At 47.7% G+C, this 12545-nt stretch overlaps 1 protein-coding gene across 3 annotated transcripts in view; it reads right to left on the bottom strand.

Moving 5' to 3' along the window:
* Window positions 1-12545, bottom strand: part of LOC117206020 (histone-lysine N-methyltransferase MECOM-like) — a 56012-nt gene that overhangs the window by 19622 nt on the left and 23845 nt on the right. For 2 of the 3 annotated variants that reach the window (XM_033444975.1, XM_033444973.1), the window contains exons 1-3: window positions 7296-7712; window positions 3587-3970; window positions 3047-3243 (exon numbers count right to left, since the gene is read on the bottom strand). In XM_033444975.1, the coding sequence (XP_033300866.1) occupies window positions 3047-3243; window positions 3587-3970; window positions 7296-7344 (630 nt within the window). In that variant the 5' untranslated portion in view covers window positions 7345-7712. Of the gene's footprint in view, window positions 1-3046; window positions 3244-3586; window positions 3971-7295; window positions 7713-12545 lie in introns of those variants that run through there. The other variant, XM_033444974.1, reaches the window with a different exon arrangement.

Here is a 12545-nt window from a genome sequence, read left to right on the forward strand (position 1 = left end):
TAGAGCGAGAATTTAATAATATCCACAATAAGATCCGTCGGCACCACCTACATAGACCCCTCGATGGTTCTCTCGATCCTCTACATCGTTTTCGTCACTCGTAAGTGGTAGGCGTAGAAGGAATACTCTCGCTCCATTGCGAGGACATTGTTATTTCAATGAAGATCGTCTCGAACGAATTCGAGAAGGGTGCGTTGTTCGCTCGTTGACGGCGATTAAGTAACGTTTTGAAAACCGTTCGAGCTCGATAGAGGCGCGCCACAACGGGGAAACGGTACGGGATCGCCCAGCACGGATTCTCTGTTTCTCTCTTTGCGACGCGTCACAATTTGTCTCATTACTGGACATCGGGGTGGTTGGTGCGGTTCGCGCGAGGACACGTTTCGTCGAGAGTCGCCATTTATATGATTTGTCAGCGACATACGTCGCTAATGGCGCAGCTTTCCAGCCGATTTGTCGAAAAAGTGGCCCGTACGATCAACGAGGCGCGTGTGCCTGCTTCAATATGAAAAACAACCCATCTTCCGTTCTTTTTTCTACTCTCCCCCGTGGCCGCTTGAAAAAACCAGCCGGCGGCTCGTACTCGAGGACGACGAGAGGGGTCGTCAGCGATCACGTGGAAAAATTGACGATGCTTTCAATATGTCGATGAGCGAACGACGCGAAAAGGAGAGCAGACGCGCCAACGGGGGTGGATTCAACCCTCGTGTCCCATATGGAAATGGATGTGTTACAAACAGAAATGTCAAAAATCAGGATTAATATAAAACACCCTGTTCGATGCAAAATACAATCGTATTCAAAAGAATATGAAACATAGGAACATCCCCTAAGCGCATAATTAACGACGTCGTATCTTCCAAAGACTAGATTCGAAACAGGAATAACGAGTAATGCTATAAACGCGACGAGATTGATCATTTAAGACGGATTCTCGAGATCATTCGGTAAATTGGAGCTGTACCCTCGACACGAGGGTCTCACGGCCGAATGAGCTAAGCCTAAGATTGGTTTAGTCGCCGCTATGGCACGCCGCGAGTCGGCTGTTCTGCGGATCACGCGTCACCGACCAAAACGCAACCGGAAAAGAGGATCCCCTTCTGGTTTCCTTTGGTTTTTCATTTCGTACCCCTCCACGAGTATCCGAAAAACGAGACCCGGCCAGTATGGCAGGTGGGGTACCAGCGATACCTCGAACAACACCCCTCGATACCACGACCTTCTTTCCTTCGTTCTGCTTCAGGTGTGTACGCGGCGAATAAGTGTTCACAAAATTTGAGGAAAAATTTCGGTTTCGGCTATTTTTTGCCTCTTTTCTTCCGACATTACAGCGAGATGCTTTCGCTCCTTGTTGTTTACCTCTTTCCTTTCCGTTCTATTCGACACTCTTGTGACGTTATTGGCTCGATGCATTATTAATATTCGAAATGATATACCGACTCATATTGATAGTGGTTTATCGGTAATCCAGTTTCCATCTTCCCTATCTCCCCCTTTCATTTTGGAAACGCCTTTCCCCGAGAATGTGAGAAAAGGATTAGGATTAGGGGATAGCGTGCGAATCGATGGAAAGGGATCCCTCGTAGATTTCTCCAATTTCAGAAAAGGATCGCGCGGTCTGTTAACCGTTCGATTGGTTCGTTACTACACCACCGTAACTGGTGTATAAATCGTATTGTCAGTTATTTCACAAACATTCGGATCCTCGAGTAATACTATTTCACAAACGAGTAAAAATATCCGAAATTCATCCCGATCGATCTTCCCTCGACTCTCGTCCCCGATTTAAAGGGACATTCGAAATTCTGTGAGAACTCGAAGCCAGACCTCTGTGTCGCGATGTTTTCTCCGTTCGTGCGCTCGCACGTTTACGCGCGTGGGGTTGATAGATCGGCCCGACGAAACGAAGGGGTAGTTTGGCTTTAATCGATCCTGTAATCGCCGGTCCGACAGTTGGCCCCGGTTGCCTTTTTGTCGGCAGTTAGATGGATGGCGCCATTTACATTTTGTCAGTGCGACATGCGCTAACGTAACATAACGTTGCCGCTATCATATCTATCACACCCTCTGGACCGGTACACGGCCAGTTTCCGATTCTCTCCGCGCCGTAATCTCGTTTCGAAATGGATCAAGTTTTTCCGCGAGGCTGCAGACAGAAGATTTTAAATCATCGCGAATATAACTCGGAGACGAACGAACCTACGTTGGCTAGAAAAATACGTGTATTTCGCGAATCACACGGATGAAAGATCCTGGACTTGTAGCAACGATTTCACAGACTACTTCTTCGAGTTTGACTTTGTGCGCCGATTTTACGGTCGACTTAAGAACCAACAGAGACGTTCGAGCTCCGGACGAGTATCGAAAGAATTTTAGGGCAGAACCAGAAGGAATAGAAAGCAATGGAAAGAGAACTGTCCGAGGCGAGTCAATTGACGGATCTGTCAACATGGATGACACCTTCGGCGTACGAGTCGACCAGGTGTCTACTTTCCAACCGAAGAGACGATTCCGTCTATCCTCTCTCCCTTTTCTCCCCTATCTTTCTCTTTTCTTGATTTTTCTGTCTTCCGCATCTGCCGGATAATACCGGGGATTATAGCAGGAGGATAGCGAACCCACTGACACTGGTTTCGAGCAAAGTAGTCCTCTACTGGATCCCGAGCCATAAACAGATCGATCATCTTTCAAACGGATTCACCAGAACCCCTGCGAGATGATATCGCGTACGAATGCCTAGATTCGCGGAAAATCCTCAATGTATCTCTTTCCAGGTATAGTACAAACAAGTATATTCGAAATTCCGGTTAATATCCTTGATTATAGTTCGAATGTACAAAACGCGTCGATCGAACGAGTTGCGATCATTTACCGCAATAGCAAAGAGTTATCGAGAATTTTCTGAATTTATCTAGAGAACGCTGGCTATCGTTGTTCGATCGAGCATCGATTCGCTCGCTACGTTTACCTACGCTCCGCCTTCAAATCCCATCGAACGAGGACGAAGCGATAAGCACGCTCGTGTATCGTAAGAAATACAACTCACCTCCCACGCGTAACGGGGGTTGAAAGGCTCGCTCGCCCATTTTCCAAGAAAAGGGCCGAATCTCGCACCCCGTGGAATGTCCTTCCGCGCTCGAACCTGAGGGCCACCCGGTGCCGAACCTCCCACCTCCACTTCCGGTACCGGTGATACCCACTCGCGGTTAGATTGCTCCTTTTGTTCCTGTTTGGTCGCGTCCTCTGCAAAAGCCGAATTGAAATCTTCAACGTGGTAAACGAAGGTAAGAAGGTAGAAGCTGCGTTTCGCGATAATTATGTCGCAATTTGACAGATTAAATCCTCTCGATAAGCCGCCCATGGTACGGTAGATCGTTATTGCGTAACCTACTATTCTAATCCGGACAATTAACCACCACGTCTCCCGATAATTTACACCGTAATTCGTAACATTAAGCGACCCGCGCGGCTGACCTAGTATTCTAATTTACGCAATTAGCTTGCGCCATTCACGACGATTCGAGCGGTAGTTTAAGAAGAAAGACGAAGGAAATAAAGGGGGAAAAAATGGAATTTATTCACTCACGATACGCTTCGTTCCTGTAGACGGCGTCTCGTGATCTCAAATACTCCTTCCTGTCAGCCTTCTCGCCGTATTCCCACGAAGATTTCTCCTCGTCCCTGGATGAAGGTGGTCTGTGCTGTTCCTTTTCGTAATTCTGATGTTGTTTGTCCATGGCGGGCGAATAGCCACATTGATAAGCCGGCCTCGATTGCGGATTATAATCCTGAGACACGTCGTGGACACTGGTCGCGTGAAGAGCCTTCAGATCTCTGTATACCAGATTACTGGCAGAGTTGCTGCCGCCACGAATCGAACCGTTTTCCTCCATTTCTTGATTTTCGCCGGTTCCCCCCGTACCTCCACCGGCCGGCGTGCCTGACATCGACTCGCCTTCGTCACTGCTTCCTGAAACAACGCCAACGTAACTTGATAAAACGCATGCGCGTTTTAATAACACGTTGCTTCGTGTTATCGACGACCGAGAAATATCTTAGCGTTCTCGAGCAAGATCGAAAGCGTAAAAGTCGATCAGTCGTCGATCGTCGTTCGAGCGAAAAGTCAGAACACCCATATTCGCGAAATAAGATGCATTCGTTTCAGAATAACTTTATATCGAAGTATCGAAATTCAGTTTGTACGCGAAGATTTGCTCGAAGAAACTCTTGGTACAAGATCAGAGAAATAAGGAAGAACGTGTTCTTAAAACGTAACGATGTCGGTGATGGTTCTTAATTTGCAGAAAAATCGGTACTCTGGAATGAAGTAGCCTCGTCGCCGATCCTGCGTTGTAAAGGTCACGTTTAGCGAAGACAAGGCCAACGACGAGGAGCGAAATTCGTAAAATTATATCAGAAACTCTGGAATCACCGGAGAGAGAAACACGGAGGAGAGAAAGCAAAGGAGGTATGCTGGTTCCTGAGAAACAGCAAATTTATCTGTCCCCTTAGCGACTGGTCGAGATCCTAGGTACACAAGGACAAGTGGCGATCGAACAACGCTATCTCCTCGGTCCGTCGCGTCGGTCGTTTTCTCAGTCACAGAGCTACGAGTGTACAATGCGACACCCGAGCCAAGGATGTTTGACGCGATAAACCGAGAACTTTATTGTTCCCCTTACCCGGCTCTTTTAATGCGCCGTGAAACAGTCTCGTGATGCGACAAAGTGATGCGTCGCAGAAACCGAACGTGCGACCATAGAATCGCGACACGTAGCTTTTGGAGCACGTAGCTCGCAGAAATTCGACGTGTACTCCACTATCTTCGTTTTATCTCTTTTGTAAGACCTTACTCGCAGCTTTCGCTTTCTTTTGGCTCACGCTATCGCGAAGAACCATCCTCCGAATCTGGATTTATTTGTATAACTCCGGACCGAATACGACGGGTCATTCTAATGCCGAACTTATCTTCGAATCGAACGATATCTCCGGCGTTCTATCGGCTATCTGAAAACAAACTATAAACCGTGCGCGCTCCTAAGAATGACGCGGAGGGACCTGCGACGATCGAGAGTCCTCTGCAAACGTTGTAAGCCCCGTGAATCCACGGCTAAGCAAATTGCCGACAAACTCGCAGGTGCATTCGAGAGGAACTCACACCTTGGCACGTTTCCTCGTCTGTGGCGTCGATCTTTTATGATCCACGTTCTACCAAAATTTATCTCTTACCTACATTCGCGATAACCATTTTGGGACTACAGTTGCGACAATCGAAACTTTCTTCGATCAAAACGGAGCGCCATGGTGTTTATAGAATAAAACGTTAAAAGCATTCGTTTTACGATGGCAGCTTCGATTCCATTCTAATCGAGAAAGTCAACATCGGATTAAGGATCCCGCGAGTCACGTTAACGCGAGCCAGTCGTAAAAGAAAACGGTGATCCCGCGTGGTGGGTCGATCGACACGAAATTCGCAGCCGAACGTTAATACGGAGATATCGAGACGCGCACGCGTTGTTCCTAAGAACCGTGTGTCTCGATTCGAACGACCACCGAAGAGAACCGTAACGTCTTTCTCGATCGTGCTTACTCCCGGATCGAGGTGAAATAATCGTAAAGATACGCCTTTGGAAGCTGGAAGGGATGATCGCGCGGTGACGCTACGAAGTCGATAAACCGAAATCCGACCTGATCGATGAAACAAACATGATCGCGTGGATTTTAGCTCGGCTTCCGCGGAAGATCGTAAAGAAGAACTCTGTGCGCGACTTAGGAGGGACGCGCAGGGGGCTCGAAGACCTCTCGCGCGACTAGTCGATACCATACAACAACAATATTTGGAAAACTCTCGACGTCACAGGGGTCTTTGACTCCTACGGGACACGAGTGCTCGAGCACTTTCTCCCTTGACAGAACCACGAGTACTTAAACCATACGCGATGTTATCCACGATGATAGCGGCTCGAGAGGCTTCAAACTCGATTAGAGTAAAGTGCCGCTTTGCCGCGACTCAGAGAATCGAAAATTGTTCGTGGGAAGATCGACGTGACTCCAGCTTTTTTTCTCCTCCTCTTTTTCTTTTTTCTTTTTTTTTTTTTTTTCGTAGTTAACCCAATTAAAGTGTTATTAAGGTACTTATGCTTGAGAAAATTTGTGTACCTATCGCATACACGGTACATTTTATACCATTAATTTTAAACGAAAGGTTCTATGTGTAATTTAAAGTTATTTCCGTGCACAGATTCGAATTACATACGCTATACTGATAGAAAAAGAAACACGTTTGACGAATTATGGTAACCGACGAACGATGCGTTTAAATCATCGCCAAATATTGCGTTACACGTACAAAGGACAAACTGAACGTGAAACGACTTACTGGGTAAGCTAGACTTGGGTGCGAACGCGTTGTGCGCTGAAAAATAAGAAACCAGTAGACGGCCGGAGATATTCGTCGACGAATCCCGGAAAAGATAATTAAGCAAATTGGCAGGCAAGCAACGGGGTGTCGGAAGAGCGATTGCATCGTAGACTATATTCACACGCGCGTAAACCGCATTGCTCTGACCACACAGGATGTCCTGGCGATACGAAGATCCTGATGGAAAACGGACGCGTACCTATTAGCGTATATCGTAAGCGAAAACGAAAAGAATTTCCGCGATCATCATCTAATCACGGCCTCTTTTGCGTTGAACATGCGATCAAGGTTAATACAATATGACAAGAATGGTTAGAACAACGTATATCCGAATCCTATGTGAAGAATATTTTGGTGAAAAGAGTATCAAACTCGTCGCGGATTACCAGTAGATGCAAACCAAATTAGATACAAGAACGAATCTCTGCAGACCAGCTTCCGGACGGGCTGCGGTTGAATTTCCTCGTGTCGGTACTCACAGATATAACGTGTTTGCTCGGTAGTTTGAATACAATAAATTCAAAAAACCGAATACATAACCGACAGAAACTAAAAAAGGACCGGAGAATAATATTTTGCAGATCGCGATATCATCGACTGTGATTGGAAGAGGCAAATCAATGATCGTTAGATTAAATCTATCTAATCGTCCGAATACACGATAAAAATAGCGCACGCTGAATATAAATTTGACGGTATTTAAAAGTTTGCCGTATACATCGCATAAACAGTCTCGTTTTATCGGCACACTTCACCTTTGCTCGTTTCTATTGCAGGCTTTTAAATTACTCGACACACCTACGACGAGTGTACGATTCATCGTTACTCCGATTCTCTTATCAACTCCTTTACAACAATTGTATATAAAACTTACCGTTCATCTTGGAGTCGACCGTGGGTCGAGACAAATCGAGACCGTTCATAGGTGTCGATCGAACAGCCCGATCCCGGTCAGTCGTATAACGTAAAATCACTGTCTGTCACACATGCTATCACCAGAAAGTCTCACGATGACACAAAATCATTAACACAATCCAAATAGCAAAAGAATCGGACGAATTTCTTGGCCAGTAGTAGCGTTCATGATCGATCGATCGATAGGCATGATCGTGCTGCGATAAAAGGCAAAGTAAATGTAGGCGCTTGGCTTGGGCGGCGGGGGGCTGAGATGTTCGCAGGGGGTAGCTCGACGTGGAAGATGTACGATATCGGAAGGCGTGCGCTGCCCGGAGAAAACACGATCGAAATAAGAAACGGATGACGAGAAGAGCGCTGCTCCGCGTCAGCTGGCTCTTGGCAGACTAGAGGATTCGAAATCTGTTCAGAAGAGGATGGCACAACGAGGGTTCCCAAGGGAAGCCAGAGACGATCCATGGGGTGTGGCGGATCCGCTTCCATCGAGACCTCTGGTTGGCTCACGGGCGGAGCAACCCCTATCGCATTCAGATCCCCACCAGTTCGCCACAGCATCCCTCGAGAGAGCGAGCAGGAGAGCGAGCTGGAGAGCGAGAACGAGAGACGAAGCTAACGTATACGCTGGTAGAGGAACAAGCTGCGGCTGCCTGACTGAGTCCGAAAGACCGCCGCCTCTGGGAGGGGGTAGGGAAGAATCGGAAAACGTGACTCTGATAACGAAAGAGACACGTTGCTGCCCCGAACATTAAACACCGACTGATTTTTCTTCGCACGATTCATAGTTTCTTACAGGATACGATTTCTATCGATCGATCTATTCGACGTACGATAACCATATCTTTCCTTTCTTTTCGACGATCTTATTTAAATCAAATGGAATTGTACAACTTTTTTATAATAATAGCTCGACCAAGACGAAGCATCGTAGAACGTACTTCACCACGTTGAAGAAGATGTTTGGTCTTTTTTCTCTTGAAATTTCATTCGACGATTTTCGATACGATGTAGGGTATATGAAATAAAGTTGAGTCTTCGATTCGTCGGCGACCAAGGGTCAGATGTCAGCGTGCGAAGAAATTTTTTCCATCGCGCGAACCCCTCCATCGAAACGCGTGCAAGTTGGAGAGGACCTCACGCAGAGTCAGGGTCAGTGGAACACCTATCGAAGTCTTTATTGGACAGGCCCGGTCACCTTTTTCTTCGGAAAGTAGCTGTCACGGGGTTGTCTAAATTTTTTTACAGCCACCGTTCACAATACGTTTGCGGTCTGTACCTCGGACAGATTGACTTTGAAATCAATCGAAGTAGTAGAATTTCGAAAAACGTCACTCCCGTTTTTTCCCTCACTCTTTCGTTCGTAGCCTTTGAATAACTTTTCTGCTTAACGGAAACGTGTAACTGAATCTACTTGAAGGCCGTTGCACCTTCGTTATAGACGTCTAGAAGCCAAGCTTGTGAAAGGAAATTCCGTTACTCCGTTTCACGTCGTCCGACGTTTCGGCTGTGTAAAAAGTCCGATGTCAGTTATTCTTTCGTGTCGTTCCATCAGCGAGCGGCGTTCAAATTGCAACGATTTAAATCCGCCGAGCGCCAGGGAAACGGTTGCAAGAACGAATGGCGGTGCAAAAAGATGTCGAAACAAATCTTCATTTCCCGCGAAAATTGGCGGAGAAGGAAAGTCGCGGAGGCGATATGAGTGCGTTCCACAGGCAGGAAGACATGTGTCGCGTGCAGTTATATCATTCTTTATGGCTGGCTATGCCGGAACCCTTCGCTCATTCAACGCGAACGTCGTCCGCGCAATATTTGGCCGGGAGCCTTGATTTACACCGGCATAAAAATGTCCCGCTCCCCTCCCGCTATCCTACGACATAGATATCACCTTCTTCGCCTACCTTCGAGTCTTGTTCGTGAATTTTCACGCCCTTTACATATACTGGTCCGTGATAAACGCGACCACGAACGCAAAAGCGAATCAAACACGTAATTTGCAGTATGTCTATAAAATTTCATTCTGTTTCGTACAATCATATTTTCGTTCGTGAAATCGATTAATTAGTTCGGTCGATAGTAACCAACGTAACTTGTCCAGGATCCATGTACTAGATTTATTCTCTACTTGTGCGCGCACCGAGGGAGAAAAGGGTGATCGATTCAAAGACGTTGGACGCGGGACGTCGTCTTTGTCGATGATGGCGACGGCGAAGGGGTAATAAATAACGGGAGTATCAAAGGGTTATCAGATCTAAGCAGAGCTTCTAGGTCTAGCGCAACTTCTGACACGTAGAGTGACGATGCCGTAATGTCGGTGGCAAAGTGTGCGCATGTGGGGTGAGTCCGTAGGGCAAAAGGCGGAAGGGGGGAGGGGGAGGCGCGCGAAGCTATTAAACTGACAGAAACACTTGCCACCCCCTCCTCTGACCCAGCCACCCCCTCAACCTCCGACTCTATGCCATCCCTTACTCGGAAGCCCTTCGTCCCTTACTGCAACACCGGAGTTATTAATATTTTTCACACCCCCAAAAATTGTCTCCTGTGTGCCCGGCGAACCGACAACTTTCGCTGTATCGGAGAAGCAATTTTACAGGCGTGTCACCGCCTGTCGCTGTCAAAACGACTACGACAAGATACACGGCAAGTCTCGACCCCGTTATTGTTGCCCGTGATCGTTCGTGATTACCGATAAACTGCGAAATTCCTTTCCGAGTTTAATTACCGGTTCTCCGAGAGAAGACTATTATTTTACAAAGTCACGAGACGCGTTCGATGCGACGTGGATTCGACGGTAAAAAAACGTAAAGCAGCCAGCGCGAGTTCATCGTTACGCGTCTCGACAAGGCTTATTATGCCGATATAAATCAGATAGACGAAGTTCGAGTGGCACGACGAGGAGACTCTCGAGATCGGATCGTGGTGTGTTTGAATCGAGAAAGGACGAACACTTCTTGTCAGCCGAATTCGTCGACCGTTAACGGTCGACGGAGTAAGAGAAGCAGCTAATGCAGAGAAAAGTGAGAGAGAGAGAGAGAGAGAGCAATTCTCATCGAGGACGAAATAAGAAAGAAGTCAGCGCTGGATGAGATCAAACAATCGGCTACTGCTCGAGTGGTCTTCCAAGAGCCCGCGTAGTCGACTTCTTGATCTACCCCAAAGCGATTCGCGCGTCTCTCGACAAAGACGCGAGAGAGCGAAAGAAAGCGCGAGGAGGCAGAGGCAGAGGCAGAGACGAGGACGGGGACAGAATGAAATAATTCGAGCGGGATACGCGAGCGCTAAGGTGAAAAGGATCGAAAAGGATCGAAAAGGATCGAGAGACGTGCGTGTCCGTGAATGGCTTGTTGCGTACCCTTAGCAACGGAGCACGTATGTCCGTGAGTACCCGAAATAGCGATTGGTGAATCTACGTCGGCTGGAGTCGCTTCAACGGTCGTGCCGAGAGTCTATAATTTGTGTTCGAGTCGAGTTGGTTCTCCGCGTTGTGTACGCACACGCCTTGACTGCCTTTCGAACGCGCTGCCCTCTAATGTGCCATTGAGAGCCACGTTATGTGGCATAAGTAGTCGAGCAGAAGAAAGAAACGAGAGAGGAGAGGAAAGGAGAGAACGAACTCTCTATGAAGCTCAGGAGCACCGCCCTCCTGCCTCGAGGAACTTGAGACGCGATTGTTGTGCGCCGCGTGCACGCCGTGTACCAGAAGCATTGTCCCTCGTTAGAGGCCACCGGAAGTCACCGGAAGACGATCAACTGACGGAAGACCCTCTACCTTCCAACTCCTCCTGCCGACGCCCTTCTTTTCGACAGACTTTGCAGCTTGTCTTTGCTCTCCCCCCGCGGAGACGTTCCGTTTATTACGACTTAACGATTTTTCATCGCGTGCGTCATCGCGTTAAGGATACCCAACGACTTCGCACGGTTCGATGACTCGATTCACGAAATTTCTCATTTTGAACGCGATTTATATTTTTGGCTGGTACGGCGAGACGTAAGAAGCTACGATACCAAACTACTCGTCGAACCTTTAATTCGGTGCACGTTAAAAACGCGTTGTACGTAAGCATACGCTAGCGCGGTACGATTCTCCTAACAGAGGTCCGGGTTACGGGGTCAAGATCGACGAAACGTAGCAGAAGATCCAGATGTGGACGATAGAATTGTGGCACGCGAGCGACCGGAACAAGCTGAAGTAGGGAAAATCCGGTATACGTTGGGGCCTTCTCGTGCGCGTGCAACACCCTCGTTTCTTCGCCTCCGTACGGCCACGGTTCCTTTTTAGCCATCTCCTTAAACGGAACTCCGCCTGCCTTTTTAACGCAACCAGCGAAAGAACGATCGCAATGTCTGAACCGGATCGTAGTTTCCCGTCATACGTTCGACGACTATTACGTATTTACAATTTTATAAAGGCTACGATCCTATGGGCGAGTGCATTGTACTAATATAATCTCGAGCAAAAGTAACAAAATTATGGCTACAGGCGCGCGATTGTTATCGACAAATAACGTTCCGGCCTGGTCAAAATTCAGTGGCGAATTAAACGTTGGGCGTGCACAATTCGTCGATGAACTGCGATTAATTTAGGAAGGTTTGTGCATCAAGTTTACATCATGAGGTCGAACAACGAGCCGGAGTCGAACGGGTAGGTACGTCGTAAAGCGTGAACCGCGCAACGCGGAGAGGGGTGGACACAGTATATTCCGTACAATCGACAGGCGCTGGGAAACAGGCAGAAAGAGACAGGAGAGAAAGCAATAGCGGGAATCAACAGCGATATTCGCGTAATATCAACGCAACAAAGTGCAAGCTTATTGGAAAACGCGTAGCGCGTACAGGGACGGGAAGGTAGGACAGTGTGCAAATATTGATGCATTAACAATGCAGGCTAATTATGTTTTGGTACGAGCATGGCTTTCCCGTCGACGATGGTGTGGCGACGACGATAGCGGAGGACGGTGGTGGTAGCTGAAGTTTGCAGTGCCCACCAGCCCGACCGTTTCGCCATTGTGATCCGGACTTCAGTATACAGCCTCCGGGCGGTTCACAGGCGCAACCCGCCGTTAAATTAATTTTATCTCGTGTCCGATATTAATTTTGTATACACGGTTACCACGATCAGTCTACCTCTTGACTCGCTACCCTTTGATTTCTCTGCGTCCCCTGTTTTCCTGATCGTACAGCTCGAGTTTCTCATAGAAAAGTCAGCAAAGACGTT

Source organism: Bombus bifarius, unplaced genomic scaffold, assembly GCF_011952205.1.
Source record: "Bombus bifarius isolate JDL3187 unplaced genomic scaffold, Bbif_JDL3187 scf7180000007996, whole genome shotgun sequence".
NCBI lineage: Eukaryota > Metazoa > Arthropoda > Insecta > Hymenoptera > Apidae > Bombus > Bombus bifarius.